Source organism: Westerdykella ornata (genome assembly GCF_010094085.1).
Source record: "Westerdykella ornata strain CBS 379.55 unplaced genomic scaffold EI97scaffold_24, whole genome shotgun sequence".
NCBI lineage: Eukaryota > Fungi > Ascomycota > Dothideomycetes > Pleosporales > Sporormiaceae > Westerdykella > Westerdykella ornata.
The window spans coordinates 23773-49670 of NW_022986874.1; the positions used below are offsets into that span (position 1 = coordinate 23773).

A 25898-nucleotide genomic window follows, 5' to 3' on the forward strand; every position below is an offset into this window, starting at 1 on the left:
CCGGTCAGAGTGGCAGAGGGCAGTGGATACTCGGGAGACGGAGGGGGAGAAAACGGTGACTGGGTTGCTGACGGTCATGGATCGGAAAACGAGGAAGAGCGAAGAGATGTGCCGGGTTGGATTCAGAGGATGAATGTGCGAAGTCGGCAAAGCACATGGCCAAAAGGCGATTTGTACGATATCCAATGTATAAAGGAAGAGACGTGATCAGTGTTTCCAGTGTGGACATTCATACAACGTCGTAGTCCGCAGAGTGCAACCCCAAGAGCGCATGACCATAAATCGTCAAGAAAGCTGAAAAGAGGAAAACGAAAAAAAAGGAAAAGGAAAAGGAAAAGGAAAAGACGCTGTATGCACGCCCACAAATGCAAGAGGAAGAAGTACCACCGGAAATGCAGCAGATAGTGAACTCGTCGCGACCCATCGAGAAGATAATGAGGAAGCAAAAGTCGTATCCAACTCCCATCCGCAGAGCCTTCTGTTAAGCATGTCATGAATCACAACACTCACCAGACTTTTTTCAGACAATGCCATCCCTACCTCGATGCACACAATCCTTGCCGTCAAATTCTCACGCACCCAACACGTCCTTCGGGACAAAAGCAAATGCCGTGCTCGTCAGCGCCATGACCGTACTGACCACAATCAACACCCAATTCACCATCTTCTCCGTCCCAGACAACTCCTTCCCAAAGAGCTTCAAGTGAAACGCCAACGGCAAGATGATGCAAATGGAGAAGCACGCCACAGCGCCAAGGAGCGTCATGATGCGATCGAAAGACGGGAAGATGATGGCGATGAAGACGAACAGCGCGATCATGACCAGGCGAAGGGAAAACTTGAGCATGCCGCGTGTCATGCCGGAGAGCCCGTTTAGGGAAGAGGAAGCGGCGAGAGCGCGGTTGTCGAGGCCGCAGATGATTTCCATGGTAGATACGATGGGGCGGGCGTTCAAAGGGATCTTGGTGAGAGGGATGATGGCGATGCAGATGGCGATGAAGACGCTGACGGCCTCTGGGTAGCCGTCGGTGAGGAAGATGTTGCTGGTGATCTCCTCGCGGACGCCGTCGCCAAACATGAGGATGCCGGCGCAGGCCATGCCGACGTCGATGAGGTAGGTGAAGATGTAGGTAATGTCAACGGCCTTGTGATATTTGTACGGGTGGCGCATGTCGCGGTAGATGTTGGGGAAGACGGAGTGGCCACCCCAGGGAGACATGAGGAGGCCGAAGGAGAGGGGAACGGTGAGCCAGTTCGCGGGGACGAGGTACTGGGTCGTGGGTTGGCGGAGGGAGCCTGGGGCATCGGGTTTGATGAAGCCGTCGAAGAAGATGGCTATGGTGACTGTGGTGGGATTAGTGAGGGAAACACGGTAATTGGAGAGCACAACTTACTTCCGAAGCAGCACATGACGCCCAATACGGATGTGAAGGATAGGAATCTAAGCGGCAGGAAAACCAAGGGTATCAGAATGACGCCACACGCAAGTTTCCAGAAAAGAAGGCCCCAACCAGGAATCAGATCATCCATGCTGTCTGCGAAGAGCACCACTAGAGCCACGCAAGCTGCCAAGAGTTCGAGAGAGAACAGAGCGCTTACAGCATACCGCGCCTTGTTTCCGAAGGATACATAGGCGAGGTCTGCAAAAGTAATGAGGGAGCTGTCCACGTCAAGACACTTGGCAAGCAACTTGGCCGTATACGCTGTAGCAAGCGCTGCAAAGGCGAGGAAGATCATGCCAATGATCCAGCCGGAATACTTGAAAGCCAAGGGTAAGCTTAGAAGACCTACTCCGACCAGGACGTTGACCGAGTTGAAGATGGTCTGGGGAAGAGTAGATTGGCCAACAACGACATTGATGAGCTTCCCGTCCTCTTCAATCTGCTTGACAAGCAACGGTTCCCTCTCGGTCTCGGCTGCCTTCATCTGCTGCTCTGTGAAGAGGCGCCCCGCATGAATCATGGAGGATTCGTTGACACGTGCACCGAGACTGCCATAAGAGGTGCCATAGCTTCCGCCAAACGGCGAAGAGAGCGAAGGCTCGATGCTCAATATGCTGCCCGATCTCTCTGTTCTGACCTCGCCCAGTCTTTGCTCTGCCGCTGCCGGGAGAAGATGGGATTCCTCGGTGGCCTGAAGCTCCTCGTCATGTACGGCTTGCTCTGAAGCGCGCTCGCTGTCCAGGCCGGCACGAAGGAGGGAGCGTCTGGTCTCGGGGGACGAGCTCCTTCTGGAGACGTCCTCGTCCCAGTGTTGGTCGTCTTCTGATTCTACACGGAAATTGGGTCGGACGGGCGTGATCTCGAAGAAGCCGGCAGCTCGCTGCCATGATCGTGCAAAGTTGTTGATACTGTTGACACCGCCTGCGTCACCCAGAGCGTGGAGTCGCATCGACATGGAAGATCTGTGAGGTATCCTGTTAACCGTCGATTCCAGCAAAGATGTGCGCAGGTTGCGAGCTCCTCAAGCAGACGTGATTCTTGCACATACCTCCGTCGGCTCAGATCTCCAAAAGGACCTCTCGAATGAGATGGGGACGCACCGGTAGTGGTCCCCCTCTCGTCCTCGCGCCATTGCACGCGACTGTCATTGGAGTCGACGGAGGCTCCATGGACGCCTTCGTACTCGGTCCAAGTCGAAGGCTGCTTGCCTCTAATGTCCATGGGGAAGAGCTAGACAGACAGGGTCGGGCTGCCAGTCTGCCAAAGACAGCAGTTTGACCAAGTTGAGAAGTGGAAGAGAAAAGCAACCGAGAGGGAGCGGAGGAAGAGCCGGCGCCAGCCGGGGACAGGATTGTTGAAGATAGTCGCAGGGTCGAATCTGATTTAGTCTAGGCTCGCCCAAGCGCGGGAACTATGACGATAGCGAGCGTTCGGTGGGGAGCAACCTTTGGAAGTGTAGTTGGAGGGCCATGTCGGAGAGGGGCGGCAGTTCCTGCATTTTATACTTATATACCGACACTCGGCATCCGTGGACTGGAGATAAGGGGGGAAAGGAAGAAGATAGCAAGGCATCACGACGCATGCTGGAAAGGTCCCCGCATCAATTGATGCATTCATCATAGCAGGGCATGGGTTGTTGGGAATCCCGCAGATGTGCAGATGCAGCCACTTCCGAGGCTGTGGCTGGAGTTGACGGTTAGTCACGGTTTGATACGTGAAAAATACAAAGATTACGGGTGCATTTCCACCCAAACACGCCTTCATGAGCGCTACAAGGGATGCCAGTTAGGAGCAGCACGGTATCCAGTACTGTGTGCGCAGTAGAGAGAAAACTCTGCACGATTCTGCAATTACAAGTACCAACAATGAGGGTGTCCGAACACCTCGCCACCCCCAGCTTTTCCAAGGTTGCAGAAAATGCTGGAAAGTCGAGCAAAAGAAGAAAGCAAGCTCTTGCCCTGGGTCCTGCCTTTGCGCTTTTTGTTGCACAGTAAGCGAGCCTTGGCAAAAACAGCCCAAACATTCTCCAACACGCTTGGCCAGCAAGCATCTTCAGGCGGCGACGGTTGAACTTTGAAGGCGCAAACCGACTCGGAGCCTCTCCTTTCCTTTCTCTCCATCCGTCTACTAGGAGATACGATATTTCTGTATCCGACCAGGAACCTACATTCCTTTGACTAGCCTTCCTCAAAGATTGCCGTGGTGCTCGCCTCGCGCCTGCTGCCCAGCCGCACCCCGCGCCCGTCTTTTTGCGGAAAAAGTGCCCCTCCTCACCACCCACACTTCCTCCCTCATTCTCACCCCATCCCCTGGAATTTTTTCTCCACAGGCGCCGCAGACCTCAACACTGCACCGTACTTCTTGAGTGCGCTGCGACCCGCCGCCCGTCATGTCGGCCCCTCAGGCAAACGATGCTGAAAAGAATATCGAGATCTGGAAGGTCAAGAAGCTCATCAAGCGCCTCGAGGCCGCCCGTGGCAATGGCACAAGCATGATCTCGCTCATCATCCGTATGCACTCTGACATTTTCCTCTCCACTCTGCTTTGGCTGACCTCTTGACAGCGCCCAAGGCTCAAATCTCGCAAGCGGCCAAGATGTTGGCCGATGAGTTTGTATGTCCTTCACTGTGTGCTGCCACCTCAGCCCAAGCTGACCATGCCAGGGCACTGCCTCCAATATCAAATCCCGCGTCAACCGTCTGTCCGTTCTGTCCGCCATCACCTCGACCCAGCAGCGCTTGAAGCTGTACTCCAAAGTCCCTCCCAATGGCCTCGTCGTCTACTGCGGTGAAATCATCACCGCCGAAGGCAAGGAGCGCAAGATCAACATCGACTTCGAGCCCTTCAAGCCCATCAACACCTCGCTCTACCTTTGCGACAACAAGTTCCACACAGAGGCCTTGAGCGAGTTGCTCGAGTCGGACCAGAAGTTTGGTTTCATCATCATGGACGGTAACGGTGCCTTGTTCGGCACCCTGTCTGGCAACACGCGCGACGTGATTCAAAAGTGCGTGTTGCTCCTATCTGTAGCCCCCTTCGCAATCACTAAGACGTTTCAGATTCTCCGTCGACCTTCCCAAGAAGCACGGCCGTGGTGGTCAGTCCGCTCTGCGTTTCGCCCGTCTCCGTGAAGAGAAGCGCCACAACTACGTTCGCAAAGTCGCCGAGTTGGCCGTGCAGAACTTCATCACCAATGACAAGGTCAACGTGGCCGGTTTGATTCTGGCTGGTTCCGCCGATTTCAAGAACGACCTCAACCAGTCGGACATGTTCGACCAGCGTCTGCAGAGCAAGGTCATCAAGGTCGTCGACGTGTCGTACGGTGGCGAGAACGGCTTCAACCAGGCCATCGAGCTGGCTGCCGAAACCCTCAGCAATGTCAAATTCATCCAGGAGAAGAAGCTCATCAACAGCTACTTTGACGAGATCTCCCAAGACTCTGGCAAGGTCTGCTACGGTATTGACGATACCTTGAAGGCTCTTGAGTTGGGTGCCGCCGAGACGCTCATTGTCTACGAGAACCTGGAGATCACGCGTTGGACCCTCAAGAACTCCGAGGGTGCCGAGATTGTCCTCCACACCACCAAGGCCCAGGAGCAGGATCGCTCCATGTTCATGGACAAGGAGACGGGCCAGGAGATGGAAGTGGTGGAGCAGATGCCCTTCTTGGAATGGCTTGCGGAGAAGTACCGCGACTTTGGTGCCACGCTCGAGTTCGTCTCGGACCGCTCCTCCGAGGGCAACCAGTTCGTCAAGGGCTTTGGTGGCATCGGCGCCATCCTTCGCTACAAGGTCAACTTTGAACAACTCGCCGAGTATGACGACGAAGATGAATTCTACGATGACTGACGGTTAGGCGCCCTCGCCCACAGCGAGGCACACGCCCCACTCCACGCGTCGAGCCCGGGGATGCCAGGTGCCCGCTTCAGTGGAACCTTGGACGCGTCCGCGGAGAGCATCGACGAGGCCGAGCGATCCGCGCCGAGGATATCTCGTCTCTCCAGGTTGTAAGCTGCGAAAGGAGGTGCGGATGGGTAGTTTGCAAGGTTGGTATCTCTTGCATATTCTGGTTGCGCGTCCACTGATGTATGTGCAGGCCGACGACCGCCATTCGTACCACGACCTTCTCTCGCCCTGCAGGAGAGGAACCGGATTGCAGTACGCTGTTCCCGAGCCGACCTTCCCATCCCTCCAGGTCATAGGAACGAGAAATGGAATGGTTTGGAATGAAATGAATGGACTGGGCAGTTGACCGTCGGCTTATGCATCATGTTCGTCCAAGACTCCCCGGCAGAATAGGGGGAATTTGGATCCCAAATTGTGTCTCTGTGTATCTACAGCTGGCCACTCGTTTAGCTTGAGCTGATGAATGGATTTCGGTTTGTTTGCCAAATCATATATGCCATGTGATGCGGTGAGTGATGCGGTGAGTGGGGTGATGCGTCCATCTCGGGATCACCATGGCCTTACGGCAACCTGGTGGTAATCTAGAAAAAAAGAAAAACTTAAGCACCATTTAAAGTCCTCACTGGTGATCGTACCTCTACTCACCGCATACGCCCCCTCTCAATTAGCTACCTAAATTTCCACTAGCCGCAATTAGGCGATCAATACAGTAGTTTTCCCCGCACTAGATATTTACATTTCTGAATTATACATGGTCTCGTCCCTGCGTCACAATCCGCGAAGACAGGGGGGTATTGAGATTCCACGCATACTACATGCCGGCGGCCTTGAGGATATTTTCTCACGGTTGGTGAATACCCTTCCAAGCTTCAAACAGGAGAGAATTGGGGAAGGCAGTGAGGAGAAGAGAAAAGAGCTCAGCCCAGGAGTGAACTGGAGTGAACAGGACGAGAGGAAGAGATATGACTGAAGGAGATGGGGATCCGCGAAGGGGGCCGGACAAAGAAGGGGAGGTGGTGGTTGCGTATTTGGGGCCCAGGGCGACGTATTCGCATCAGGTATGTGCGTGACGGTTTGCTTGCTTTGTCCTTCTTGGGGGAGGTGCTTCAGTTGGTTATTTGGGAGTTCCTGTGGGGTTTGGGGTGTCTGGTTCTTCTTTGCCTTCTGTTTTTGGTACGGTTGGTGTGTTGGCCTGGTAGATGTGTTTCTTCTACTACTTTCCGTTGCGCTCAATTAGAAGTGCCTGGGGGTTAAGCTGTCACATCCTTGGAACAGCGGCAACTCTTTATATTCTCCCTACGCACATGATCTCCCTTTATTCCCCCCTCCCAAGTCCTTTCCGTCCCCCTTCTGTCCCCCACCCCATAATACACTATCCGTCTATCACCAAAATATCTAACATCCCTCCTAGGCCGCTCTCTCCCTCTTCCCCCCTTCCCCCACCATAGTCCACAAGCCAGTCCCAACGATCCCCTCTGTCTTCTCCGCCGTCCAATCCGGCGCCGTGAACTACGGCATCGTGCCCTTCGAGAACAGCACCAACGGCTCCGTCGTCTTCACCCTGGACCTATTCGCAGATCGGGAGCGCAGGAATCCGGATGTGGTAGTCTGCGGAGAGGGCTACGTGCGCGTGAGACACTGTCTAGTCGGCCACCCCAACCCAGCTACTACTACCGAGAGAACCGAGAATGTGAACGAAGAGAGGAAACAGCACAATCCAGCAGACCTCTCGGACCTAGCGCACATAACGACACTCTACACGCACCCCCAGGTCTGGACGCAATGCACCCGTTTCCTCTCCCTGCTGTCGTCCTCCTCGACCTCTGAGACTATAGACCGCATCGACACGTCGTCGACGTCGCGCGCAGCCGAGCTCGTCGCCCACGACCCCAGTCGTTGCTCTGCGGCTATATGTAACGCGCTCGCCGCGCAGACCTTTGGTCTTCCCATCCTGCGGCAAGACATCCAGGACGACGAGGGGAATGAAACGCGGTTCTTCGTGCTTAGAAGAAGAGATGCGCCGGCTTCACTCCCCGCTTCCTCACCCTACTCTGCCTCCACTTCGTCTCAAATCCCGACTCAGCCCCAGACCCAGAGTCAAACACAAGAAGAAGAGGACGACGACGATGACAAAGACTGGAAAACCCTCGTATCCTTCACCATCGAACACCACCACCCGGGCAGCCTGGCCCAGTGCCTCGCCGTCTTCGAGCGCCACGCCATCAACCTGACGAGTATCAATACGCGGCCCAGCGGCGAGGGGAGGTGGAATTATGTGTTTTTTGTCGAGTGTTGGGGGCGGAGGAGGAGGACGAGGGGTGGGGAGGAGGGTGCAGGGCTGGAGGGAGGGGGGAAGGGGGAAGAGGAGGGGCCGGTGGATAGGGCGTTGAGGGAGTTGGATGGCATGTGTAGGGGTTGGAGGTGGTTGGGGAGTTGGAGGAGTAATGCTAGTGGTTGATGTTGAGGGCGAATGGGGAGTTGCTTAAGGAAGCGTGAGGGAGGGTTAGGTTGGAGATTGGGGGTGTGGATGGAGATGTAGCGAATGCAAAACCCTAAGCGCGTTGTTCGTGCATACAGTTCATACGTATGTGATTAGCTAAATCTTTGAATCAGTCTGAAGGTAATGTATCAAATAATTGTGAGCAGAAGTTTTGGAGCGGCGTTGCCCTTTCCTGCTGACTAACCACCCGACGACATCTTTGGGAAATCTGCACGCCTCGGTCCCAGCTCTCAACATCTCATCATATCTACCACCACCTCCATCCTTAGAACAGTATTCACCCACGCATCAACCCATACAATCCACCCACCTACCCACGCCCATTCCCTTATAATCCCAGCACGACTATCGCATAACCCCCGGAGAAAACCAAAAAACCGAACCAAAAAAACTACCAAGAGAAGCGAAGAGAAGCACCATGGACTCCCTCACCAGCAGCAACCAAGGCCTCTCCAATTTCGACAGCAGCAAGCTGAGCGACAAGGACAAGCAGGAACTTCACCAATTCCTCACGAACGAGAGCCAAAAGGCGAGAATCCAGTCGTGTACGTCCCCCTCTCTCCCTCATCCTCTTTTCTGCCCTCATCTCCCCCTTCCTCTCCCCTCACCCTCCTCTTCCCCAGTACCAAAACACAAATTGACTGACAAACTATGTTCTAGCAATCCACTCCCTAACCGACATCTGCTTCCGCAAGTGCATCCCCTCCGGAGCCGTGAAGAAGGGCGCCCTCGATGCAAAGTACGAGGAGCCCTGCATGCGGCAGTGCGTCGATCGGTTCCTGGACGCCAATCTCGTCGTGCTGAGGGAGTTGGAGCGGTTGAGGGGTTAGATGGATGTATGATCATATACGAAAGAGGTCGACGGTGGTGATTGAGGGAAGCGAGGGAGAAGAAACTGGGCGCAGTGTAAGAGTGGGATCGAGGGAGGATGATGGTACTGTAGCGTGTATATGCAGGATGGAGGAAACATAACAATCTGCATATGCGAGATGGGATGGGCTTTGGAAGCGGAAATGTACGATACAGGATCCGGGACGAGACGGGACGGGACGGGACGGTATTGGCTGTCAAGCAAATAAAAGGGCTCTTTGGATATCACGGTCATCGGAGACCATACCACGAGGGTACTGTATATTTTCAGAGTTTGAATACAATGGGCCATCAGTTGAATGATTTCGCGGTAGAAACAGTCAAACTTCGGCACGCCACACAAGTGTGAACAGACACAGTCGGAACGGGGACGGATTCAGAACAATGCAGATCATGTTCACATCACAACCCCAGAATTCGAAATGAGTAGGGCACTGGTCGTGATTTTTGGATTCCCATCATGACTATATGCCCATTGATAAACGCCATGCATAACCGGATTTTGTCCCAGTAGTCCCAAGTACCCCATGCAATTAAACGCTGTGCCCACGCACACTTAGACAATGTTGAGCTTGGTGGCGGCAATGTCGAGCGCATCAACGTCAGCAGTCAACCGCGCGAACGCCTTCTTGGTGCCGTCGGGGCGGATCAGGGTGTTGATCTTGACGGTGTCGACGTCGTACTGCTTCTTCAGGGCCTGCTTGATCTGGCGCTTGTTGGCCTTGGTGTCGACGATGAAGACGAGGGTGTTGTTCTCCTCAATCTTCTTCATGGCGGACTCGGTGTTGAGCGGATGGATGAGGATCTTGCCGGCGTCGAGGCGGGGCTGCTTGGGGATGGAGACGCGGGGGTACTTGGGGGCGCGGCTATCGAGAGTCAGCATCATGGGATATACTTCGACGGTCTCAGAAGAACACTCACGAGAGCTGCAGAGTCTTGGGGCGACGGAACGTCGTCGACTTGCGCTCCTTCCTGACTTTGCCCGCATACGTCTATCATTCTCGTTAATCAATATTCATTGAGAGAGTGATAGCGGCCAGAGATGGGGTTCTGGCACGGTTCTCAGGGAATGGCACGTACGCCCTTCAGGACTGCCTTGGCGGCGGCATTGGCCTGCTTCTGGGGCTTGGGCTTTGCGCCTGCGGTGATGTTAGCCATTGAATGCAGAAACCCAATATGGGGAGCGAGATCTGATCGCTTGCGATGGTGATGTTGAGCTGTGGAGGCGGTCGTCGTCGGCACTCATCGGTCTCAACTGTTCCAGCGCTTCGAACTTGTCCCGCTGAATCGAACGTACCCTTGGTTCCGGCTTTGGGAGGCATGGCGTTGTCGTTATCGGGTCGTGAATGAAGAGCCGAATGTCGCGGTTGAAAGATTGGAGGTTGGAGTTGCGTCGCTCAGAATTTCGGTGCGCTCGCTTAGCGCTCCCAACATGGTTTAGCGTAACTGCGACTTCGAAAGTCTCCAGGGCTCGGCATCAGCCATTCGAACTACAAGAGGTGAAGGGAATTCCAGCAAAACCATTGGAAAATGGCCATTAAAAGGCGTCCGAAGAGGCTTGCGCATGGAAGGCCTCCGGCCGCAAAGCGTGAAAAGGAGCACATGAGCTCAAAGCAAACCAGGACCATTATTCGCACTCATCACCGCCTTCAAAAGGAACTTGCCGCTGCCTTGAGAAGCGGAGACATAAGATTGGCCGATGAAATTAATACAAAAATTGAGAAAAATGGCGGACTGAAAGTTTACCAAGCAGCGAGCAAACTGGGTCAATCAAAGAGTCGAGGAGGGGATTCAAGCAAGGTATTGGTGGAGTGGTTGAAGAAGGCGGAGATCATTGGGGCGAAGGAGGATGCATCCTCTGCACCGTATCGTCTGTTGGAGGTTGGCGCGCTGTCTACCGAGAATGAGATTTCAAAGTATCCCCGGACTATCCATGTCAAAAGGATCGACTTGAATAGTCAAGGCCCGGGCATCCAGCAACAAGACTTCATGGAACGGCCTCTGCCAGCATCGGACGACGACAAGTTCGATATCATCTCCCTTTCCCTGGTCTTAAACTATGTTCCTGAGCCAGTTGGGCGGGGCGAGATGCTTAAACGGATAGGCAGTTTTCTGCGACAGCCGCATAACAGACGAAGCTCCATGCTCCCTGCATTGTTCCTCGTTCTTCCGCTTCCGTGTGTTGCAAATTCTCGATACCTGGACGAAGACGCATTACTACGAATGATGAGGAATCTTGGCTTCATTCTCGAGGAAAAGAAGAATACACTGAAATTATGTCACTACCTGTTCTCCTGGACCGGGAAGAGTGACAACAAAAGGGCCCAAAAGAAGCTCATACGAGATGGCCCAGGAATGAATAACTTCTGCATCGTCATCGAGTGAAACAGAAAGGTTCGTCACTGTCTTGCGGCCATAAAATCCCCTGATACGACGTGTGCGTTTAAGAGCCCTCGAAGGCTGTCAAATCCTCAGAGGTTTTTGTGCCCTCAACGACGAACGTGGATCTCTCCGGCGAAGAGCCACCAGCATCTCCAGCGAGTGCTTCGGCAACTGCACCAGGACCTTCAGTCTCGGGGGCACCTTCAGTCTTTGCAAGCTCTGTCGCCTCTACAAACTCCCCACTCCTTGGGAGGTTCGTGTTCAAGCCCCTCTTGACTGCGTCAGAATATCTCGTCCGTCCTCTTCCCCTTTCCATTGTAGTGTCCATGGTAGGGTTTTCCGTGGGGTTCGTGGTCGGATTTGGGCTTGGATCTGGAGGTGTGGTTTGGAATGGGCTCGGCAGTGCAACAGACGCTGGATCGCTGTCGCCTTCCCATTCAGGTTCCGTATTCTCCCCGGGCGTCAACGCTGGAAGTCCTGGAATGACTTGCGTCATGTCGTCCATCGTCAATCGTGATAGGGAGCGCCCTTCGATCCGTTGCCAGATAAAGAAGATGGATAGGAGAAAGACAAGCGAAACCGTGACCAGGAACCAAAAGGCGACCAATAGTGGAAGAACGAGAAACAGACCTGCTCCAACGCTGACAATTGTAAACAACATGATTGCCGAGCCGATTGCTATCAGCACTACTGACAGTGATATGAAAACGGGTGCCAATAGCAAGGCCAGCAACAGTAACAGTGGGAGTGCACCGAGAAGAATCTGGATTCCGATGAATGTCTGAGGGTGGCATGTCAGTATGATGGCGTTTGATGAGATTTTGCTTCTCTTACGGCTAGATATGGTCTCGCGACTGCAAAATCTTGAAGTACTTTTCGCGCTTTCTGCGGCAGGGCCCGTTCCACAATCCTTTTGCTGATGTTGGTGATACTGGCGCGCAAGCGCTGCACGAAGGGGGATGTGTCGTTCTCCATGCTGCCGAACATGCGGTAAGTGGAGATGAGTGAAGACCTTCAGGTCCAGACGTGTCCGCCACAGTAGTGTTATTTTATAGTGTACGTCATTTCCAAGGTTGCACGTTGGCAAGAGCACGGGGCTGCAGTTGCCTATTCCTCAATTGCGAAAACACTGTCACAGTTTCGAGGCAGGCGTTCCTACGACTGCCGTGTAGTAGGAGCAATGGATGGCAATCTTGACGATCCTCCAAGTGCCATCATCCACCTACCCTTTCAAGTCTTCCATTACCAATGCAAACGAGAGGTGGCTGACATTATTTCAAAGATATGTGCATCCAATGTATGGCCAAGCGGGAATGTGCAGAAAAGTATTGCTGTGTCAAGCAACAATATCGTGAAGGTGAGAAAAGGGAATGGAACTGGAGATTGTCCATCACGGGTCGCACCAGCCACATGTGGCTGAGCCAAAATTTCTAGAGGTTTTATGAAGCCCGACACCACGATACAACCACCAACACAGCAATTGGCACAACACAAGATGGGAGAGAAGAAGAGAAAGCGGCATGACGACGCTGCGGAGCGACCAGCAAAAAAGCCGGCTGTCTCACAAGGTCCCAACACAGTCAAGGTTCAGCATGTTGAGAACAAGGGCGTTGTAGGCCCGGTCCTAGGTGCGCCGCAGTCTCATGCCTTGGAGATGTGATTTGAGCGACTAGAGCTAACTGGACTGCAGCTGCGACGCCGGGACTTTCCTTTCCTCGCACAATCGCCTTCAACGCGTACAAAACTAGCAGGATACTTCCAAAAGTTGGCGAGGTCTCCGAATTGCTGCTCCAAACCTCCGAACACCCACGCTTAGATTATACGGCGCGAGAGGAGGAGGATGGGAGCACAGAGAGCCTGCTAGATAACTATATTGGCGTGTTTGATCCTGCGACAGGCAAGCTTCAGGTTATCCCGGTGCGCAAAGTGACAGTGCGGAGCACGCTGAGGAGCGAAACCGATGAGCTGCGGGCGCAAAGGGAGAAGGAGGCTGCGGTGAGGGCGACAATGACTGCGAAAAGGCATGCTCTTGCGGCCGAATTTGGTTCCAAGAAGTCGCGCAAGGCAATTCAAGAGATGGCGGAGAATGCGATCACGAGTGGCCGAGCCCAGGGACCTGATATGGGTGGAAGAGACGAGAATGTTGCTTCTGCAGTGTTGCAGGGCATGTCGACCACCACCGCTGCCATGCCAACAAGAGAAGATATCGCCGCCGCCGTTGACTCATCCAAGCCACGACCCCAAGCGAACCTCGCTGCCGAGTATCCTTCAGACGTTTATCCCGTCGAGACTCTCGTCGGCAAGGACCTAATGACCATTATACCCATCAAGGACTGGGTTGATGCTGTCGACGCCGGCGCGGCTATCAATGTGCACAGCCGATATGTTGCGAAGCGAATAGTCAAGCTTGCTAAAACAAAGGAGCTGCAGAAGCTGAAAGTGTTGCGATTCATACTGCTCTGCGTTGATTTCAATGCCGCCTTGAAGGCGAAGGGCAAAGGACCGAAGCTGATCCCTCACAAGGAAAAACTGCTTCGGGAGATGGGAGAGAATGTTCCGCCCTCGGTTGTTGATGCTATTCGGAGGAAGTTCGCTTCAGAGTGAGTAGCCCATGGTCCTCACGCTTGCCATGTTCTAAAGCAGGCAGAAACAATGATTTGACCCGTTGGCACATCGACAACCTCGCGACACATATATGCGCAGCCGCGCTCATAGTTGACAACTTCCGAGTCGACGTCAATGACCTTCGCGAGGACTTGAAGCTGGAGAATAATGAGTACGCTTCCCACCCCAGACTTGTAGGATATGGCGAAGTAACAGTGACATAGAATCAAACAATACTTCCACGAAATCGGATGCAAAGTAACAAAGCCGACCGAAGCCGAACGTGAGAAGTTGAAGATCTCAAAGGCCGAGGCTACCATGCACTGGATGGCGACGCTTAAGATTCCGCTCAACTTCCCTAAGGTGAAGACAGGAAGGAGGAGGTAAACGAATCAAGGACAGCACAACATTGTTGATCCCGAGGTAGTACACTACCGTATCTGTTCATCCCGTAGGCTTCAACCAAGCAGCAATCAAGGTTGATGTACCCTATCCAATGAGACAGGCTTCTGCGTTTGCGGTCCTTTTTAGGTTCAAGCTCTTCTATTGGTGCTTAGAAACGCGTAAATCCCCTCCCACTTTCATGACATCAACAAACCTCATGATCCCTCGAACATGCTCAGTCTCCTCGCTTTTCGCCCTCCGTCTCATCCTTTACCCTAACCTTCAACTCTGCAAGCACATACTCGAGTGACGGACTTACTCGAATCTATTGTTTTAATCAATCATCTCCCAGCCTTCCACCAACTCCACCTGAACACCCAAATACACGGGGTCCTTTGGAAGATCTCAGGATAGGATTACAGCAAGGATGGAACACCACAAACAACACAAGCACCCCTCGAAACCCAAGTCGACTCCCTCGCAGGGCACCGCATCCAACGCCCAGAAACTTCCCATACAGGGAAAGAAACAACAACACGGCAAGGAGCACGTATTGGCATCCACGGAGGCGGCGCACGAGTATCCCCACGGATCGCAGGGCTCCAAGGCTTCAGTGCCTCAATACAAGTTACCGGACGGCGGGTGGTTTGTCGTGAGTCCGTTTGAGAGTCCCAGGCATACTCCGAGACATTCTCCGATGGAGTCTCCGGAGCCTGGGGGGATGAGGAAGTAATGGGCATTTGGAATAAGGGAAGATGAGTGAGGGTGCGCAGGGATATGGTGGAGGTGGAGGAGGGGGAGAGAATGGGGTGGCTACTTTGTGCATGCTACTTATGATCTTCGAGTTTGGAAAGTGTAAGGAACATTGTCACTGCGTATATCGTACGGTGGTGCTATCTGCGAGCATGAGTAACTTAACTGTACATTCACATGCATGTTGGGACTAGTCTGCAACCCCATCTCTGATCCCCTTGACGTCGAGACCTCCGACCTAGTCGGTCTATTCAGACCGGGAGAGAGGGAGTGGGGGGTGCCGGCCGGGGTTGTAGTGGTGGGTATTTGTTTTGGGGAAATTGTGGTGGAGGGAGAGGGAGAGGGGATGGGGGATTTGGAGGATGGGAGACATATTGTTCCTCATGATCTGTAACTTAAATCTTGCAGGAGGAAGTGCTGTGAACGTTGCTGGACCTTCGTCAAGCCAGGTCTTTCTCAGCGTATTTCGGGCTGTGGGTGAAGTATTCTTTTCTCCCTGTTATTCTGCATTGGGGCTAAGGATTTCGTTTGTTACCTTTTTTTTTTCTTGGAGTTCTTTGACATGTAACCTTTCACTCGAGCTCTTCTTCTCACTCGAGCTCTTCGAAATGAGTCTGGCATTGTGAGTAGGTAGCATCCCTAAAACATCTAACAATCGAACAATACCCATCGAAGGACTTGGGCCATAGAACGACTAGGCTGGTACTTGTTACTATGACGCTCCCAATTCAACTCCCCGCTACATCGCATTTCACCCACATGCGTCCGGCGCCACACTTCTCCTTCAACCCGTCGAGGCAAGCTCCAACGACCCTCTAACCGCTCCAATTAGGCGTGGTTATCCTAGAATAGCACAATACATAGCAGTGACATCAACGCAACGGCCATGATGCTTTGAACGAATCACAACGCCACTTGCATCATCCATCATTGCCCCCATGACGGATACCTCCAATGAGCCAATGGGAACGCTTCACCGAGTATTCGTACGGGCACAAAGCATATATATACCCTTTTTTCTTTTCGAGCCACTCTGTAACAGCTCCAAATCCGCTCCCAGAAGTCTTGCTATTAAAGAACCCCAAAGGACTCTAGACCCACACACCGCTCGAATTCCCTACAAGAGACTCAGATCCACAATATATACAGCCATGTTCAACAACAAGCAAAACACCAGCAGCACCGGCAGCAACAGCAGTGGCAACCCGGTCACCGACGCCGCCAATAAAATGGGCGAGATGAAGAGCACGAATCCCATTCCACAGGAGGTAGATACTTTCCCTTCCTACCACTCTACACTCCCGAATGGGCACTAATATTCCTTGTAGAACCCCTCCATAATCTCCTCCGAAGGCGCCATCGGCAAACACTTCAACCCCGAGGGCACAATCGGCCAAATCGGTGAGAAGATTGGCGGCCCTTTCTCCAGCCAGGGCATGATCGGGAAGCAGTTCGATGCCAGCAAAGACGGACTGGCAGGGCATGTTGAGCGGGCTGTTGATGGGCCGAGGAATCCGGCTGGAAGTGGTAAGCAGTAGAATATGGGGAAGGAAAACTCAGTCTAGTAAGATCTGACTGTAAAGCTCGTCCACAATGGGGCAATGGCGCTTGAATAGCAAACGAGTTCAAAACATACTGTATATATATTCATTGAAGAACGAGAACAGTAATAGCTTATTGGTATCATATATACAAACATCACACATGAGCATGGAGCATGTGTTGCACTTGACCTGTATGCCTGCTGGAAACTCAATAACATGGTGATAGCAGAAACATCTCAGTACTGAGTTACTGTCACCTAATCCCCAAGGCGTCGACCAGGACCACCGAACGTGCTTCGTCCGGTCGTGCGAGCAGTGGAATCGTCAGCAGGGCGACCCTGGAAGGCGGTGCCGTACGCTCTCTGCTGAGCAGCACCGGGTTTGGCTCCGAACCAGCCCTTGACTACTCGTGGCGTGAAGATGTAATTCCTCCCTCCACCAAACGTAGGCCAAATACGCGTGAGGAAGTCGTATAGGTGGGCAGCCAGGAGTCCTGTGCCTTGTGTCATAGCTGCATCAGGCCCGTCGATGATGAAGGTCAAGAAAAGCATGGCGAACGGCAGGTATTTGGCATCGAAGTTGATGATGAAGAATGACACCTGACGTGTCGGATTGTCCTGCGCATATGTGTAGGCATAGGCAAGTACCAGCGCTTGGAGGAAGGTATACGAGCCGAGGAGCATTCCTGCGAGGCCCTTGACACATGTCAGCAAGTGGTCCTTCAGTGAAAAGGAAGGTATCAAATCACGGAGTTTTGAGTGAAAAGTATGTAGGGAGCCAACACCGCATGACGAAATGGACGCATTCGCTATGCTTTCTCAACTGGCGTTCCCACCATGCCCACATGCCAACCAGCACCTGTTTTGTTTTGCGAATGACGGGACTGACAGACATGCAGGGGTAATATCCCTCGGTTCCAGGAACCGCTTCAGCTAGAAATAATAGGCTGGGCGGGCAGATAATCCGAGGTGGTTGTGGGAAAAGGAGAGTAGAGTTATCGAGAGAACAGAACTTACCACAATGACAGATCCCACAAACATGGTGTAGACGAAGAAGTCCCCCGGTTGGGAGAACCGCGCTGACTCCGTCTCCAATCCGCTACCATACTGGTATACTAGGTTCTTGTCAGCTACTGCAAAGCTGTGAGGTGTAATCCTGGCGCGTACGGAAGTATGGGTCCAGCAGAATAGCAAACTTGGGCTTCGTTATTAAGAAAGCCGTGAAAATCCGCCATATCTGCGGGATCACCTTGGTGGTGAAGATCATCTCGGGAAAGAAGACATAATGACGTAGACTAATCAGGCCCGAATAGCCCAGAGCTGAGACGGTAACGGCGAGAGCTGTAATGGTTCTAAGAATCAGCAATCAGAGATTGCTAGAGCTCTGAGCAGGCTGGTAATCTCACCTTGAGACCGGCGGGAGCGTCCAGAAGACGTCCGCCATTGTGATTAGTGCGTATTGCGTGTACGGGCAATATTGACGAGCGGGATGGACGATGATAGATGAGGAACTGCAATTGCAGCCTGGAGAGAGAAAAGAGTGGAAAAGGTAAAGTGGCTTTTGCGTTGCGGCGCAGCGGGGCGGCGCGGCAGGACTTTCTTCCGATGTGAAGCTCCCTGTCACATGCTGAGCCACGCACCAGCCACATTAGCCACGAGGACAGCCAACGCGCAACCTGCATGTGCTGGAGATGTCAGCATTCTATTTATACCCGTGCGTGTTTGCAAAGGCCAAAAGATTCATGAAAGGCGACGGGAGGCGCTCCGCCTTGTGCGAAACCGTCGCGGAGGCGGCGGTCTAGCCAAACGAGGCTGAACGATGCGAAAACAACTCCCCCTCAGCAACTTCAGCTCAAAGCTGCGCCTCATTTCGTTTTCTTCTGCTATCCTTCACACTCATTATTAACATCACTGTCGCTTTACCCTTGTGCTGTTCACGCTCGTTTCACAACTTGCATCACTGCCAGCGATCAGATCGTCTTACGAAAGTCTTACGCAGCTCCGCAACGAGCCAAGCGAGCGCTAGAGTTTCCAACTCGGTCACCTCTCTTGTTTACAGACAAACAATCACGCTGCGAGGAGCCGAGACACCGACACACGGCTGGCCACAGGAACGAAATTGGGGGTCAGGATGCGGATACCGCAGAGCTATATTCAGAAGTGCAAGGTCGTGGCACACGTCTTCCAGATCCTGTTCATCTTCGTCGGAGGATGCATAGCGATTGCGGTGATGACCAAGGATGGCCCTACAGGCGGGGCTACAAGATACTACTTTGCTTTGGTATGTGCTTGGGGGGTCTGTAAGCGCAGATGTGAAATTGACTTGATTGCGCTAGTGTTTCCTTACGATCCCAGCCCTCATATACCTTGTAATGGTCCCAATGTGGAGACGAGCAGCCCGCTTTGCGAATGCCTACGCCTTCCTTTCCGTCGACGCTCTCTACACACTCCTATGGTTTGCCGCCTTCGTGTCGGTTGCTGCATATAATGCCAAGGGCATAAACGAAGGGGCGAAGGACCTAAAGATCAAGGAGGGTGAGGGAAACTGCACAACCTTCAAGTATGGCCCGGAAGACAAGTGCAATCTCAGTCGAGCAAATGTCGGACTGGGTGTGGTGGTATTGTGAGTGGAATCTGCCCGTAAAACCCAGGCCACCATGCTGACTATGCCCCCTCAGCATCTTCTTCGGCATCACAACAGCCATAAGCTCCTACTATCTCCACAAATTCCGTAAAGACGGGGTTCTCCCGTATGAGTCCAAGCAAATCGACCCGCACCATGCATCGGGCGAAACGCACAAGGATAATGCTTGGTCAACCGAGATGGATCACCCAGGGGACTCGGATGATGAGGATAGACATACCGAGCGAGGAGGCAGGCAAGAGGAAGATGAATACGCATTATTGCACTCAACGGAGACGGACGACGGACGGCACCCTGGTAGGCCGCTTAGCTGGGGCGAAGACCGATACGATCGGCCACCGTATCCAGGATACGAAGACAACGCGAGCGCGTTAAGTCCGGGAGGATATGAAGAGTACAGAGGAGCTACTGATGGAGCCAGTGCTCCTTATACTGGAGGGCAAGGGTACAGTTTCAGGTGATACATATTGGTTATGGAGAGGGGATGTAACAAGTAGTCGATACCCGGACTATGCTATGTGCGCGTTGATCTTGCATACATTGGCTCATATCCTTGGAGTTAGTTTGGGGTTTGTAGACATTGGGCATAACATGGGTTTTCCTGGTATTCACTATTTGAAAGCTTTCAATGCATAAAGCAGTCAAACAGTGCTCCTCCCTCGATACACCCGTACCTAGGTAGTCGCCGGGAGGTGACCTCGGGAACCCGAATCTCTACCGGCGGCGGCGCCCTTCCAAAGACAACGTCCGCACAATCTCCTTCACGGCCAGCAACAACGTTTTACGTGATCCTGGGCTTGCACCGTTAACTCTGATCCCCTTGTTGAGAAGAACAGTGCCAAGTGATTGTATCGTCTTTTGAATGCACCTTTACATGGATATTTAAACCAGGAGATATATAATAAATTGGAGAAATGTCCTCCGTGAATGAAGGGGTGTCACTCACCTTGTCCTACATTGCCATCCCCGTATTGTGGAGAATCTTATATGTACACAGAACTAGACAAGGTTAAAGCTATATCATCGCCATGAAGTCTTGCGAATCGGCCAATTTCAGGATTGTTGCTCAGAAGCCCCTGAGGGTGAATAGGGCTCTGTCTTGACGTTCCAACGCTTATGACGCTTGCGTGCGTGCGCACAGACTATTTCCCGGCACCCTGGATTCAGACAACGCCAAGCATGGACTCCATCGTAAGGCGTCCGCCTTGTGATCCTCACCTCTCAACGAACGACAACGGTAATTCCCTCCTCAGAGCTTTACGACCCTCGCCAAAGCGCCGCGTACTCCCTATACACTTCTTTTCCCTTACCTGAATTACCAACTAGAACCCGATAGCCGGAGACGAGCACCCAGCCTCCAAACGACCTATCCCGACCACAAGATCCGGTTCACATTACACTTGCCCGCCATGGTCAAGCCAGTTGTTTCGGCGATGAATGCATGGACATGGTACTTGGACTTTTGTTCTTTGTATTGGAGCACATAGCTGACCTTTCTCCAGCGTGGTCGTGTCCGCTTTCGCCATTGTAATCCTCTCCGTCATAGGCTCACTATTCAAAGTACGTCCCGCATCATGCATTCCGCATCCTCCCCGCCTGCCTATCTTGCTCCCGATAAGACTGGATACTTTGAGACATCGAGGGCCTTTTAGAATACATGCTGATACATTCCCTACAGTCGGAACACCACATGGTCATGGGCTCGGAAGACGACCCCAAAGATGGCGGAGCAGTAGCAGGTGCTGTCTTCGGTGCTGTGTTTATATACACTGTATGTTTCCCATACACACGCTCGCGAGGCCTCTACTTACATTAGGGTAGGGATTCTTCGTCTTCTGCGGTTTCCAGGCCTTCCTGCACTACAGAGAAAGCCGACGCGGCGCGATAAGTTTGTCATAGGCAGTCTCTCCTATACGATCCGTCCACCCTCTCATGTACGGGGCGACGATGGGGGAGTTGGAGGCGCAACCGCCCGATATGGATTCGCAGCCCAAGGTTGGTGCTTTCGCACTAAGGTAGATTTGTGTTATATCACCGGTTGGGAGGGCATACGGCGTTACAACGGCACTTTCTTACGGGGTTACGTAGATTTGAACTGCGGACTTGGGGCCGCAGGATATATAGTTCGGTTTATGTATGTTTAGCCTTGATCGTTCTTTGTCTGTCATGAGATGATGTCCTTGTGTCCCTTTATCCCAAACGCCAGCAATGCTCACGAACGCCTCATCTGCGAAATCTATCCCGTCCCGACATCGCCCCAATCATCCAACACATGTTTTTCAGATCCCCCAACCAACTGAACTACCACCTCTCCCACTCGGGCTCAATCATCTTGGACATGTACGGTCCATCCAACCAATACCCCAACTTCGCGTAATAACTCCTCACCCCAACACCTGAGATGACACTAATCTTCCTACTCCCATGCTCCTCCCTCGCGATCCGCTCCGCCTCCTCCATCAACAGCGTCCCGTACCCCTGATGCTGGAACTTCTTGGGATCGCGCGCATGCACGGGCACCGCGGAGCCGTAGACGTGCAACTCGCGCACCAGCGAGGTGGGCTGGGCCGTAAGTTCGGGCCGGAACGTATGCTCGGTGCTGCACTGCCTGAGCCTTAGGAGCGCGATCAAGATATCCTGCTTGGGATCCTCGTACGCGAGGAACGTCTCCCAGCCGCCGTTGGCTGTATAGTCGCGGCGCACGAGCTCGACCTGGTCCGGGCGGATCTTGTGCTTGACCTCGTTGATGCCGACCTCGCGCGTGCGCACGTCGCGGCACGTGGTGCCAAAGTCCTTCATGCGCGCGAGGGCGAGCTCGCGCAGGTTGCCGTTCTCGACGCCCGAGGTGACAAGGGGCATGGGGATGTCGCGCTGGACGCGGTAGATGCGGGTCCAGGGGGGCACGAGGGCGAGGATGCGGGCGACGAGGTCGATGAGGGCGTTGGGCGTGTAATTCTTGTAGCGACCCGTGCGCCAGAGCTCGTAGAGCCCCGTGCCGCGGATGACGAGCGTCGGGTAGATTTTCAGGCCGTCGGTGCGGAAGTCCGGGTTGGCGAAGTACTCGACGAATTGGTCCAGGTCGCGCTCCATGCCCACGTTGGGCAGGTCCGGCATCATGTGCGAGACCACCTTGAAGCCGGCGTCTTTGGCGAGGCAGAAGGTTTTGGCCACGGCGGCGACCGTGTGGCCGCGGTTGGTGTCGCGCGCGACGTCCTCGTAGAGGGATTGCACGCCGATTTCCAGGCGCGTACAGCCGTAGCGGAGCATGGAGGAGAGGTGTTGGTCTAGACAGTAGTCTGGGCGCGTTTCGATGGTGATGCCGACGCACTTGATGTTGGACATTTCGCCAGCGGCGACGGCTTCGTCGACGTCCTTGGTTTGGTAGCCGGAGAGCGCGTTGTGCAGTTGAGAGATGAATTCGTCCCGGTAGGATTCGGGGAGGGACATGAAGGTGCCGCCCATGATGATGTACTCGACCTTGTCGACGCTGTGACCGAGGGATTTGATTTGGTCGACACGTCCACGGGCTTGCTCATAGGGGTCGTACCGTGCCCGGATGGCACGCATGGATGTGGGTTCATAGCCTGTGTAGGATTGGGTTGAGTATTCGAAGTCTGAGTCGGGTCCTCCTGGGCAGTAAACGCAGATGTTTCCGGTGTAGGAGATGTGAGGGCAGCGGTGCGGTTTACACATTACCGCCACAACGGCAATACCAGAAGATGTTCCTATTTCGATTATCAGTATTTCTGCTTTTCTACAGCTCTTCTTCATTCTTCATAATTTCAAGACATTGACGTACTTATAGGCTTGGCGATTAGTTTCGGTAGGATATATTTCTTGTAATGCTCCGGCACTGCTGCGATAATGGCCGTGAGTGGCGGTTGGCTCTTTAGATAGTGTTTCTTTGCTATTTGGCCTCTCAGAGCATTTAGATTCAAATCTTTCTTCGGCTTGGAGCCATCCGCCTGAGACTCATAGTCTTGGATGAGCGCGGAGGCAATGTCGGCACATGCCCGCATGTACCGCTCATTCTCGGGAGGCAGCTTGACATTTTTGGGTATCCTGCTATGCTTTGGCCGCGTCTCAGTGAGAGTTACGGTCGCCATTTTGGATTTCTATGGTGTTGGGATGCCGGATGGCGAAGTTGATGTTGGGGGTCTGCTGGTGGGGGTGCCCAGGTGGATTTTTGGAGGGCAAGCCACAGCTAGACCTGCATTCGGGCTAGCTTTGAGCTTGTGGCGAGGCTCGGTCCTCTTATTCCAACCTCACTTGTACATCGTGTCGAAATGATTTCTTAAAATTCCAGGAGTTTGAGTTAGAAGTAATAAACGTGAGTTCGTCTGTCTGTTCATTTGAGGTGCAAAATGGAATTCCGCGGAGCCCAAGAACATGAAACAAAGCACCATTGCTTGCAGCTAGCCTGAGCCGTCGATGGAACGTATGAGCGCTTCTCTTACGCTCAGAGTAGGTTTGCACAGGGGAACCGTTGCGCAGGGCGAAAAAGCCATATCGACAGCATATTTGCTGTTCTCTATTTGCCCTACTCGCTGATATGGCACTACTACAAAGCGCCAAGTTCATTGCCGGAATTCATAGTCGCGAATATGCAAGACAGTAACGGGATTGCGATCCGAGCCTCTCTTGCGCGAGTGCACCGCGTTACGACATTCTGCCAATTATCGCGCCAGCTCGTTGAGAGAGAACAAACCTCGTGCACTGCGCGCGGCCATGAATCACTTTGCGCCGATCGATCAACAGCATCGGCAGCCAACCTGGTAAAGAGCCATCGCCGCAGACGTTTGGAGAAAGCTCTCTGTCTGCAAAGTCTTCAGTGCTGGTATACATACTGTACATGTATGTACAAGTAGTACACAGTAATACCGCAGTACTTTATATTGGCAGTTGATGGGCTGCCCCGGATTATATAATGGACCGGGTCCGCGGGCCCGAGGAGATCGCCTTTCTTGCGCTCCCTCTAGGAGTTTGCCGTTACATAAAGAAAACGCTCTCACTCGCCAGACGTCACCTCAGCGCTGGGCCATCGCGGTCCGTTGCTCGATCGCCATACCGCGGTTACCACACCCCCAGATTCGAGATGCGATTCTTCCATGTATACATAGTACCGGGACACTGCCACGCGCAGGTGGTACTTTCTGGAATGATTTTATCAGATTGGTGAGGTTGGCGGTATCGCTCATCGCATTCACACCCATCACTTCCTCAAGCGCGAAAGCCCGCCTGTATCTCCCTTTCGATTCTTGAGTCGCTCTTCGGGTGGTTTCTTTCGTCCTTCCCGAGTTATGCGGCGTCTCTGTCTCTCGTCCTCGTACACATCATGAACCGTCTGTACAGAAAAGCCAGAACGTGGCACCTGGACATCGACTACTATCTGAACCGTTTCATCCCCCCTTCGCCGCTCTACCGGTTCCACCCTCTTGTGTCCCGGTTTCTGGGATACCGGAGAGAGCAGAGCGATGACCTCGGGAATGTCCTATGTGCATTCTGGTCCGCTCTTGGAGCCTTTTGCGGGCTCGCCGTCATTGTGGCGGTATTCAAACATTCCGAGCTGATACAGAAGACGCATCCTCCTGTGATAATCGCCTCATTTGTATGTCTTTTTTTGCTCATCTTAGACTAACCTCGCCTATGTCAAGAGATGTCATCAAACTAACCTTGCACAGGGCGCCTCCGCAATCCTAGAATACAATGCGATCCGCTCACCACTAGGCCAGCCGCGAAACGCGGCCCTCGGCCACTGCCTCTCCGCCATCGTCGGCGTCGGCATCACGAAGCTATTCCTGCTCCACTCGGATTTTGAGAAGATAAGGTGGATTGCCGGAGCGGTATCCTGTGGTGCGGCATCCGCCGTCATGCTCCTCACCGGCACCGTGCATCCACCTGGCGGTGCGTCTGCCGTTCTCGCCGCCACGGATCCGGTCATCATAGCTATGGGCTGGGCTTTTGTGGGACTCGTCACACTGGGAACGGTTCTCATGTTGCTGGTTTCCCTGGTGATCAACAATATCCAGAGACAATTTCCCGTCTACTGGTGGACGCCTGAAGATCTGCGTCTGCTTCGAGAGATTCGCAAGAGAAAGGGGGATGCGGCGGCTCATGAGAGCCAGCGTGGGGTGGAGAACTGGGTGATGCAAGGAGGAGAAGATGTTCCGCCCTGTATCGAGGAGAGCATGTACGGCCGGGAGATTAAAGTTACGGCGTTCAGTGTGCATTTACCGGAAGATTTTGCGTTGAAGGAGGACGAGGTGAGGGTGCTGGAGCACTTGAGGGACCGGTTGAGGGAGAGACATGAAGTGGAGAAGGAGAAGATAGAGTCGGCGAACAGCGCCAATGGGAGGAAGAAGGAGGATGGGGCGACGAGCAGTGATGGCTCTGGTGTGTCTGTATAAGACTAACGCAGGCAAACCAGTGACCTTGATTGCACATGCCAGCATCGATATCCGGATAGACTGTAACGCCAGCACAAACATAAGGCAAAACCTACCTCTCCAAGCGGTTCGGCTCGTGGAATCGAGGCATAGTCTTGGTAGCTGTCGCCGCTGTACCCCGTGTCCGTACACCTATTCGGCGTCTCTCTCCTAGCGTGACCGGTGCTTGAGCTTTCCCCATATCCACGGTCCGAATTTGGTATAGCGTAATGTCCCATGATGATTGGCCACAGCCCCTCCATGGCTGGGCGTCGCCACAACCGTCGCAGAGAAGAAAAATCCAAAGAGAGCAACCGGCGAAACCATTACCTATAAGTACAGTTGCCCAGCTCGTTTCTACAGTAGGCTACCTGTACCTTCAACCTCCCCTTATACACACAATCCTATCTGCCATTTTTCTTTTCCTTGTTTCAGAGATACCCCG

General features: G+C 53.3%; 16 protein-coding genes across 16 annotated transcripts; 10 read left to right on the forward strand and 6 right to left on the reverse strand.

The window, feature by feature from the left end:
* Positions 1-90: 90 nt before the first annotated feature.
* On the reverse strand, positions 91-608 carry EI97DRAFT_142978 (uncharacterized protein). Its single transcript, XM_033793214.1, has one exon. It carries the CDS (start codon positions 492-494, stop codon positions 123-125), a length of 372 nt encoding a protein of 123 aa, XP_033651293.1. The 5' UTR covers positions 495-608; the 3' UTR covers positions 91-122.
* EI97DRAFT_142966 (uncharacterized protein) lies at positions 316-2852 on the reverse strand. The gene is made up of 3 exons (XM_033793213.1): positions 2491-2852; positions 1395-2404; positions 316-1344 (listed from the first exon to the last, which is right to left on the reverse strand). The coding sequence occupies exons 1-3, from the start codon at positions 2661-2663 to the stop codon at positions 572-574; spliced, it is 1956 nt and encodes a 651-aa protein (XP_033651294.1). The 5' UTR covers positions 2664-2852; the 3' UTR covers positions 316-571.
* Positions 2853-3831: 979 nt separating this feature from the next.
* On the forward strand, positions 3832-5291 carry EI97DRAFT_382867 (peptide chain release factor eRF/aRF, subunit 1; the record flags this gene model as incomplete). The annotated part of the gene is made up of 4 exons (XM_033795877.1): positions 3832-3952; positions 4006-4055; positions 4106-4449; positions 4502-5291. 4 exons carry the CDS (start codon positions 3832-3834, stop codon positions 5289-5291), a joined length of 1305 nt encoding a protein of 434 aa, XP_033651295.1.
* Positions 5292-6310: 1019 nt separating this feature from the next.
* On the forward strand, positions 6311-7806 carry EI97DRAFT_382805 (PDT-domain-containing protein; the record flags this gene model as incomplete). The annotated part of the gene is made up of 2 exons (XM_033795875.1): positions 6311-6406; positions 6760-7806. The coding sequence occupies 2 exons, from the start codon at positions 6311-6313 to the stop codon at positions 7804-7806; spliced, it is 1143 nt and encodes a 380-aa protein (XP_033651296.1).
* Positions 7807-8107: 301 nt separating this feature from the next.
* Positions 8108-9132, forward strand: EI97DRAFT_469253 (uncharacterized protein). The gene is made up of 2 exons (XM_033801705.1): positions 8108-8393; positions 8509-9132. Exons 1-2 carry the CDS (start codon positions 8267-8269, stop codon positions 8676-8678), a joined length of 297 nt encoding a protein of 98 aa, XP_033651297.1. The 5' UTR covers positions 8108-8266; the 3' UTR covers positions 8679-9132.
* A 1-nt stretch (position 9133) lies between these two features.
* On the reverse strand, positions 9134-10078 carry EI97DRAFT_435679 (60S ribosomal protein L23). The gene is made up of 4 exons (XM_033798916.1): positions 10016-10078; positions 9799-9857; positions 9640-9710; positions 9134-9584 (listed from the first exon to the last, which is right to left on the reverse strand). The coding sequence occupies exons 1-4, from the start codon at positions 10038-10040 to the stop codon at positions 9275-9277; spliced, it is 465 nt and encodes a 154-aa protein (XP_033651298.1). The 5' UTR covers positions 10041-10078; the 3' UTR covers positions 9134-9274.
* On the forward strand, positions 9898-11132 carry EI97DRAFT_143041 (uncharacterized protein). The gene has a single exon (XM_033793215.1). The coding sequence runs from the start codon at positions 10249-10251 to the stop codon at positions 11101-11103; it is 855 nt and encodes a 284-aa protein (XP_033651299.1). The 5' UTR covers positions 9898-10248; the 3' UTR covers positions 11104-11132.
* A 29-nt stretch (positions 11133-11161) lies between these two features.
* Positions 11162-12075, reverse strand: EI97DRAFT_460700 (uncharacterized protein; the record flags this gene model as incomplete). Its single annotated transcript, XM_033801133.1, has 3 exons — positions 11162-11741; positions 11796-11881; positions 11935-12075. 3 exons carry the CDS (start codon positions 12073-12075, stop codon positions 11162-11164), a joined length of 807 nt encoding a protein of 268 aa, XP_033651300.1.
* A 520-nt stretch (positions 12076-12595) lies between these two features.
* EI97DRAFT_382745 (DNA-directed RNA polymeras-like protein I 49 kDa polypeptide) lies at positions 12596-14091 on the forward strand (the record flags this gene model as incomplete). Its single annotated transcript, XM_033795870.1, has 4 exons — positions 12596-12728; positions 12791-13700; positions 13748-13876; positions 13929-14091. 4 exons carry the CDS (start codon positions 12596-12598, stop codon positions 14089-14091), a joined length of 1335 nt encoding a protein of 444 aa, XP_033651301.1.
* A 925-nt stretch (positions 14092-15016) lies between these two features.
* On the forward strand, positions 15017-15526 carry EI97DRAFT_143045 (uncharacterized protein). Its single transcript, XM_033793216.1, has one exon. The coding sequence runs from the start codon at positions 15204-15206 to the stop codon at positions 15465-15467; it is 264 nt and encodes an 87-aa protein (XP_033651302.1). The 5' UTR covers positions 15017-15203; the 3' UTR covers positions 15468-15526.
* A 360-nt stretch (positions 15527-15886) lies between these two features.
* Positions 15887-16526, forward strand: EI97DRAFT_435684 (uncharacterized protein). The gene is made up of 2 exons (XM_033798917.1): positions 15887-16109; positions 16170-16526. The coding sequence occupies exons 1-2, from the start codon at positions 15993-15995 to the stop codon at positions 16377-16379; spliced, it is 327 nt and encodes a 108-aa protein (XP_033651303.1). The 5' UTR covers positions 15887-15992; the 3' UTR covers positions 16380-16526.
* Positions 16527-16642: 116 nt separating this feature from the next.
* EI97DRAFT_382683 (uncharacterized protein) lies at positions 16643-17828 on the reverse strand (the record flags this gene model as incomplete). Its single annotated transcript, XM_033795868.1, has 5 exons — positions 16643-17104; positions 17187-17396; positions 17420-17499; positions 17552-17736; positions 17791-17828. 5 exons carry the CDS (start codon positions 17826-17828, stop codon positions 16643-16645), a joined length of 975 nt encoding a protein of 324 aa, XP_033651304.1.
* Positions 17829-18098: 270 nt separating this feature from the next.
* On the forward strand, positions 18099-19825 carry EI97DRAFT_435687 (uncharacterized protein). The gene is made up of 3 exons (XM_033798918.1): positions 18099-18665; positions 18721-19007; positions 19063-19825. The coding sequence occupies exons 1-3, from the start codon at positions 18516-18518 to the stop codon at positions 19487-19489; spliced, it is 864 nt and encodes a 287-aa protein (XP_033651305.1). The 5' UTR covers positions 18099-18515; the 3' UTR covers positions 19490-19825.
* A 398-nt stretch (positions 19826-20223) lies between these two features.
* On the forward strand, positions 20224-21178 carry EI97DRAFT_435688 (uncharacterized protein). Its single transcript, XM_033798919.1, has 4 exons — positions 20224-20478; positions 20531-20588; positions 20707-20799; positions 20850-21178. Exons 1-4 carry the CDS (start codon positions 20462-20464, stop codon positions 20925-20927), a joined length of 246 nt encoding a protein of 81 aa, XP_033651306.1. The 5' UTR covers positions 20224-20461; the 3' UTR covers positions 20928-21178.
* Positions 21132-23175, reverse strand: EI97DRAFT_435690 (histone acetyltransferase ELP3). The gene is made up of 2 exons (XM_033798920.1): positions 22828-23175; positions 21132-22753 (listed from the first exon to the last, which is right to left on the reverse strand). Exons 1-2 carry the CDS (start codon positions 23132-23134, stop codon positions 21330-21332), a joined length of 1731 nt encoding a protein of 576 aa, XP_033651307.1. The 5' UTR covers positions 23135-23175; the 3' UTR covers positions 21132-21329.
* A 775-nt stretch (positions 23176-23950) lies between these two features.
* On the forward strand, positions 23951-25543 carry EI97DRAFT_143270 (uncharacterized protein). The gene is made up of 2 exons (XM_033793217.1): positions 23951-24636; positions 24710-25543. Exons 1-2 carry the CDS (start codon positions 24364-24366, stop codon positions 25433-25435), a joined length of 999 nt encoding a protein of 332 aa, XP_033651308.1. The 5' UTR covers positions 23951-24363; the 3' UTR covers positions 25436-25543.
* Positions 25544-25898: the final 355 nt, after the last annotated feature.

Bases quoted from the DNA above. Each gene is read 5' to 3' on its own strand.
- EI97DRAFT_142978 (XM_033793214.1), bottom strand. From the start codon at position 494: ATGACATGCTTAACAGAAGGCTCTGCGGATGGGAGTTGGATACGACTT.
- EI97DRAFT_142966 (XM_033793213.1), bottom strand. From the start codon at position 2,663: ATGGACATTAGAGGCAAGCAGCCTTCGACTTGGACCGAGTACGAAGGC. The intron at 2,405-2,490 runs GTATGTGCAAGA...GATACCTCACAG, and splicing joins GGAGATCTGAGCCGACGGAG to ATCTTCCATGTCGATGCGAC. The intron at 1,345-1,394 runs GTAAGTTGTGCT...ATCCCACCACAG, and splicing joins CGTCATGTGCTGCTTCGGAA to TCACCATAGCCATCTTCTTC.
- EI97DRAFT_469253 (XM_033801705.1), top strand. From the start codon at position 8,267: ATGGACTCCCTCACCAGCAGCAACCAAGGCCTCTCCAATTTCGACAGC. The intron at 8,394-8,508 runs GTACGTCCCCCT...ACTATGTTCTAG, and splicing joins AAAGGCGAGAATCCAGTCGT to CAATCCACTCCCTAACCGAC.
- EI97DRAFT_435679 (XM_033798916.1), bottom strand. From the start codon at position 10,040: ATGCCTCCCAAAGCCGGAACCAAGG. The intron at 9,858-10,015 runs GTACGTTCGATT...ACATCACCGCAG, and splicing joins TCCCAAAGCCGGAACCAAGG to GCGCAAAGCCCAAGCCCCAG. The intron at 9,711-9,798 runs GTACGTGCCATT...CGAGAATGATAG, and splicing joins CCAAGGCAGTCCTGAAGGGC to ACGTATGCGGGCAAAGTCAG.
- EI97DRAFT_143041 (XM_033793215.1), top strand. From the start codon at position 10,249: ATGGCCATTAAAAGGCGTCCGAAGAGGCTTGCGCATGGAAGGCCTCCG.
- EI97DRAFT_143045 (XM_033793216.1), top strand. From the start codon at position 15,204: ATGGGAGACATATTGTTCCTCATGATCTGTAACTTAAATCTTGCAGGA.
- EI97DRAFT_435684 (XM_033798917.1), top strand. From the start codon at position 15,993: ATGTTCAACAACAAGCAAAACACCAGCAGCACCGGCAGCAACAGCAGT. The intron at 16,110-16,169 runs GTAGATACTTTC...TATTCCTTGTAG, and splicing joins CGAATCCCATTCCACAGGAG to AACCCCTCCATAATCTCCTC.
- EI97DRAFT_435687 (XM_033798918.1), top strand. From the start codon at position 18,516: ATGCGGATACCGCAGAGCTATATTCAGAAGTGCAAGGTCGTGGCACAC. The intron at 18,666-18,720 runs GTATGTGCTTGG...TGATTGCGCTAG, and splicing joins CAAGATACTACTTTGCTTTG to TGTTTCCTTACGATCCCAGC. The intron at 19,008-19,062 runs GTGAGTGGAATC...ATGCCCCCTCAG, and splicing joins GGACTGGGTGTGGTGGTATT to CATCTTCTTCGGCATCACAA.
- EI97DRAFT_435688 (XM_033798919.1), top strand. The intron at 20,589-20,706 runs GTACGTCCCGCA...CATTCCCTACAG, and splicing joins TCATAGGCTCACTATTCAAA to TCGGAACACCACATGGTCAT. The intron at 20,800-20,849 runs GTATGTTTCCCA...ACATTAGGGTAG, and splicing joins GTGCTGTGTTTATATACACT to GGATTCTTCGTCTTCTGCGG.
- EI97DRAFT_435690 (XM_033798920.1), bottom strand. From the start codon at position 23,134: ATGGCGACCGTAACTCTCACTGAGACGCGGCCAAAGCATAGCAGGATA. The intron at 22,754-22,827 runs GTACGTCAATGT...TAATCGAAATAG, and splicing joins ACTAATCGCCAAGCCTATAA to GAACATCTTCTGGTATTGCC.
- EI97DRAFT_143270 (XM_033793217.1), top strand. From the start codon at position 24,364: ATGAACCGTCTGTACAGAAAAGCCAGAACGTGGCACCTGGACATCGAC. The intron at 24,637-24,709 runs GTATGTCTTTTT...AACCTTGCACAG, and splicing joins CTGTGATAATCGCCTCATTT to GGCGCCTCCGCAATCCTAGA.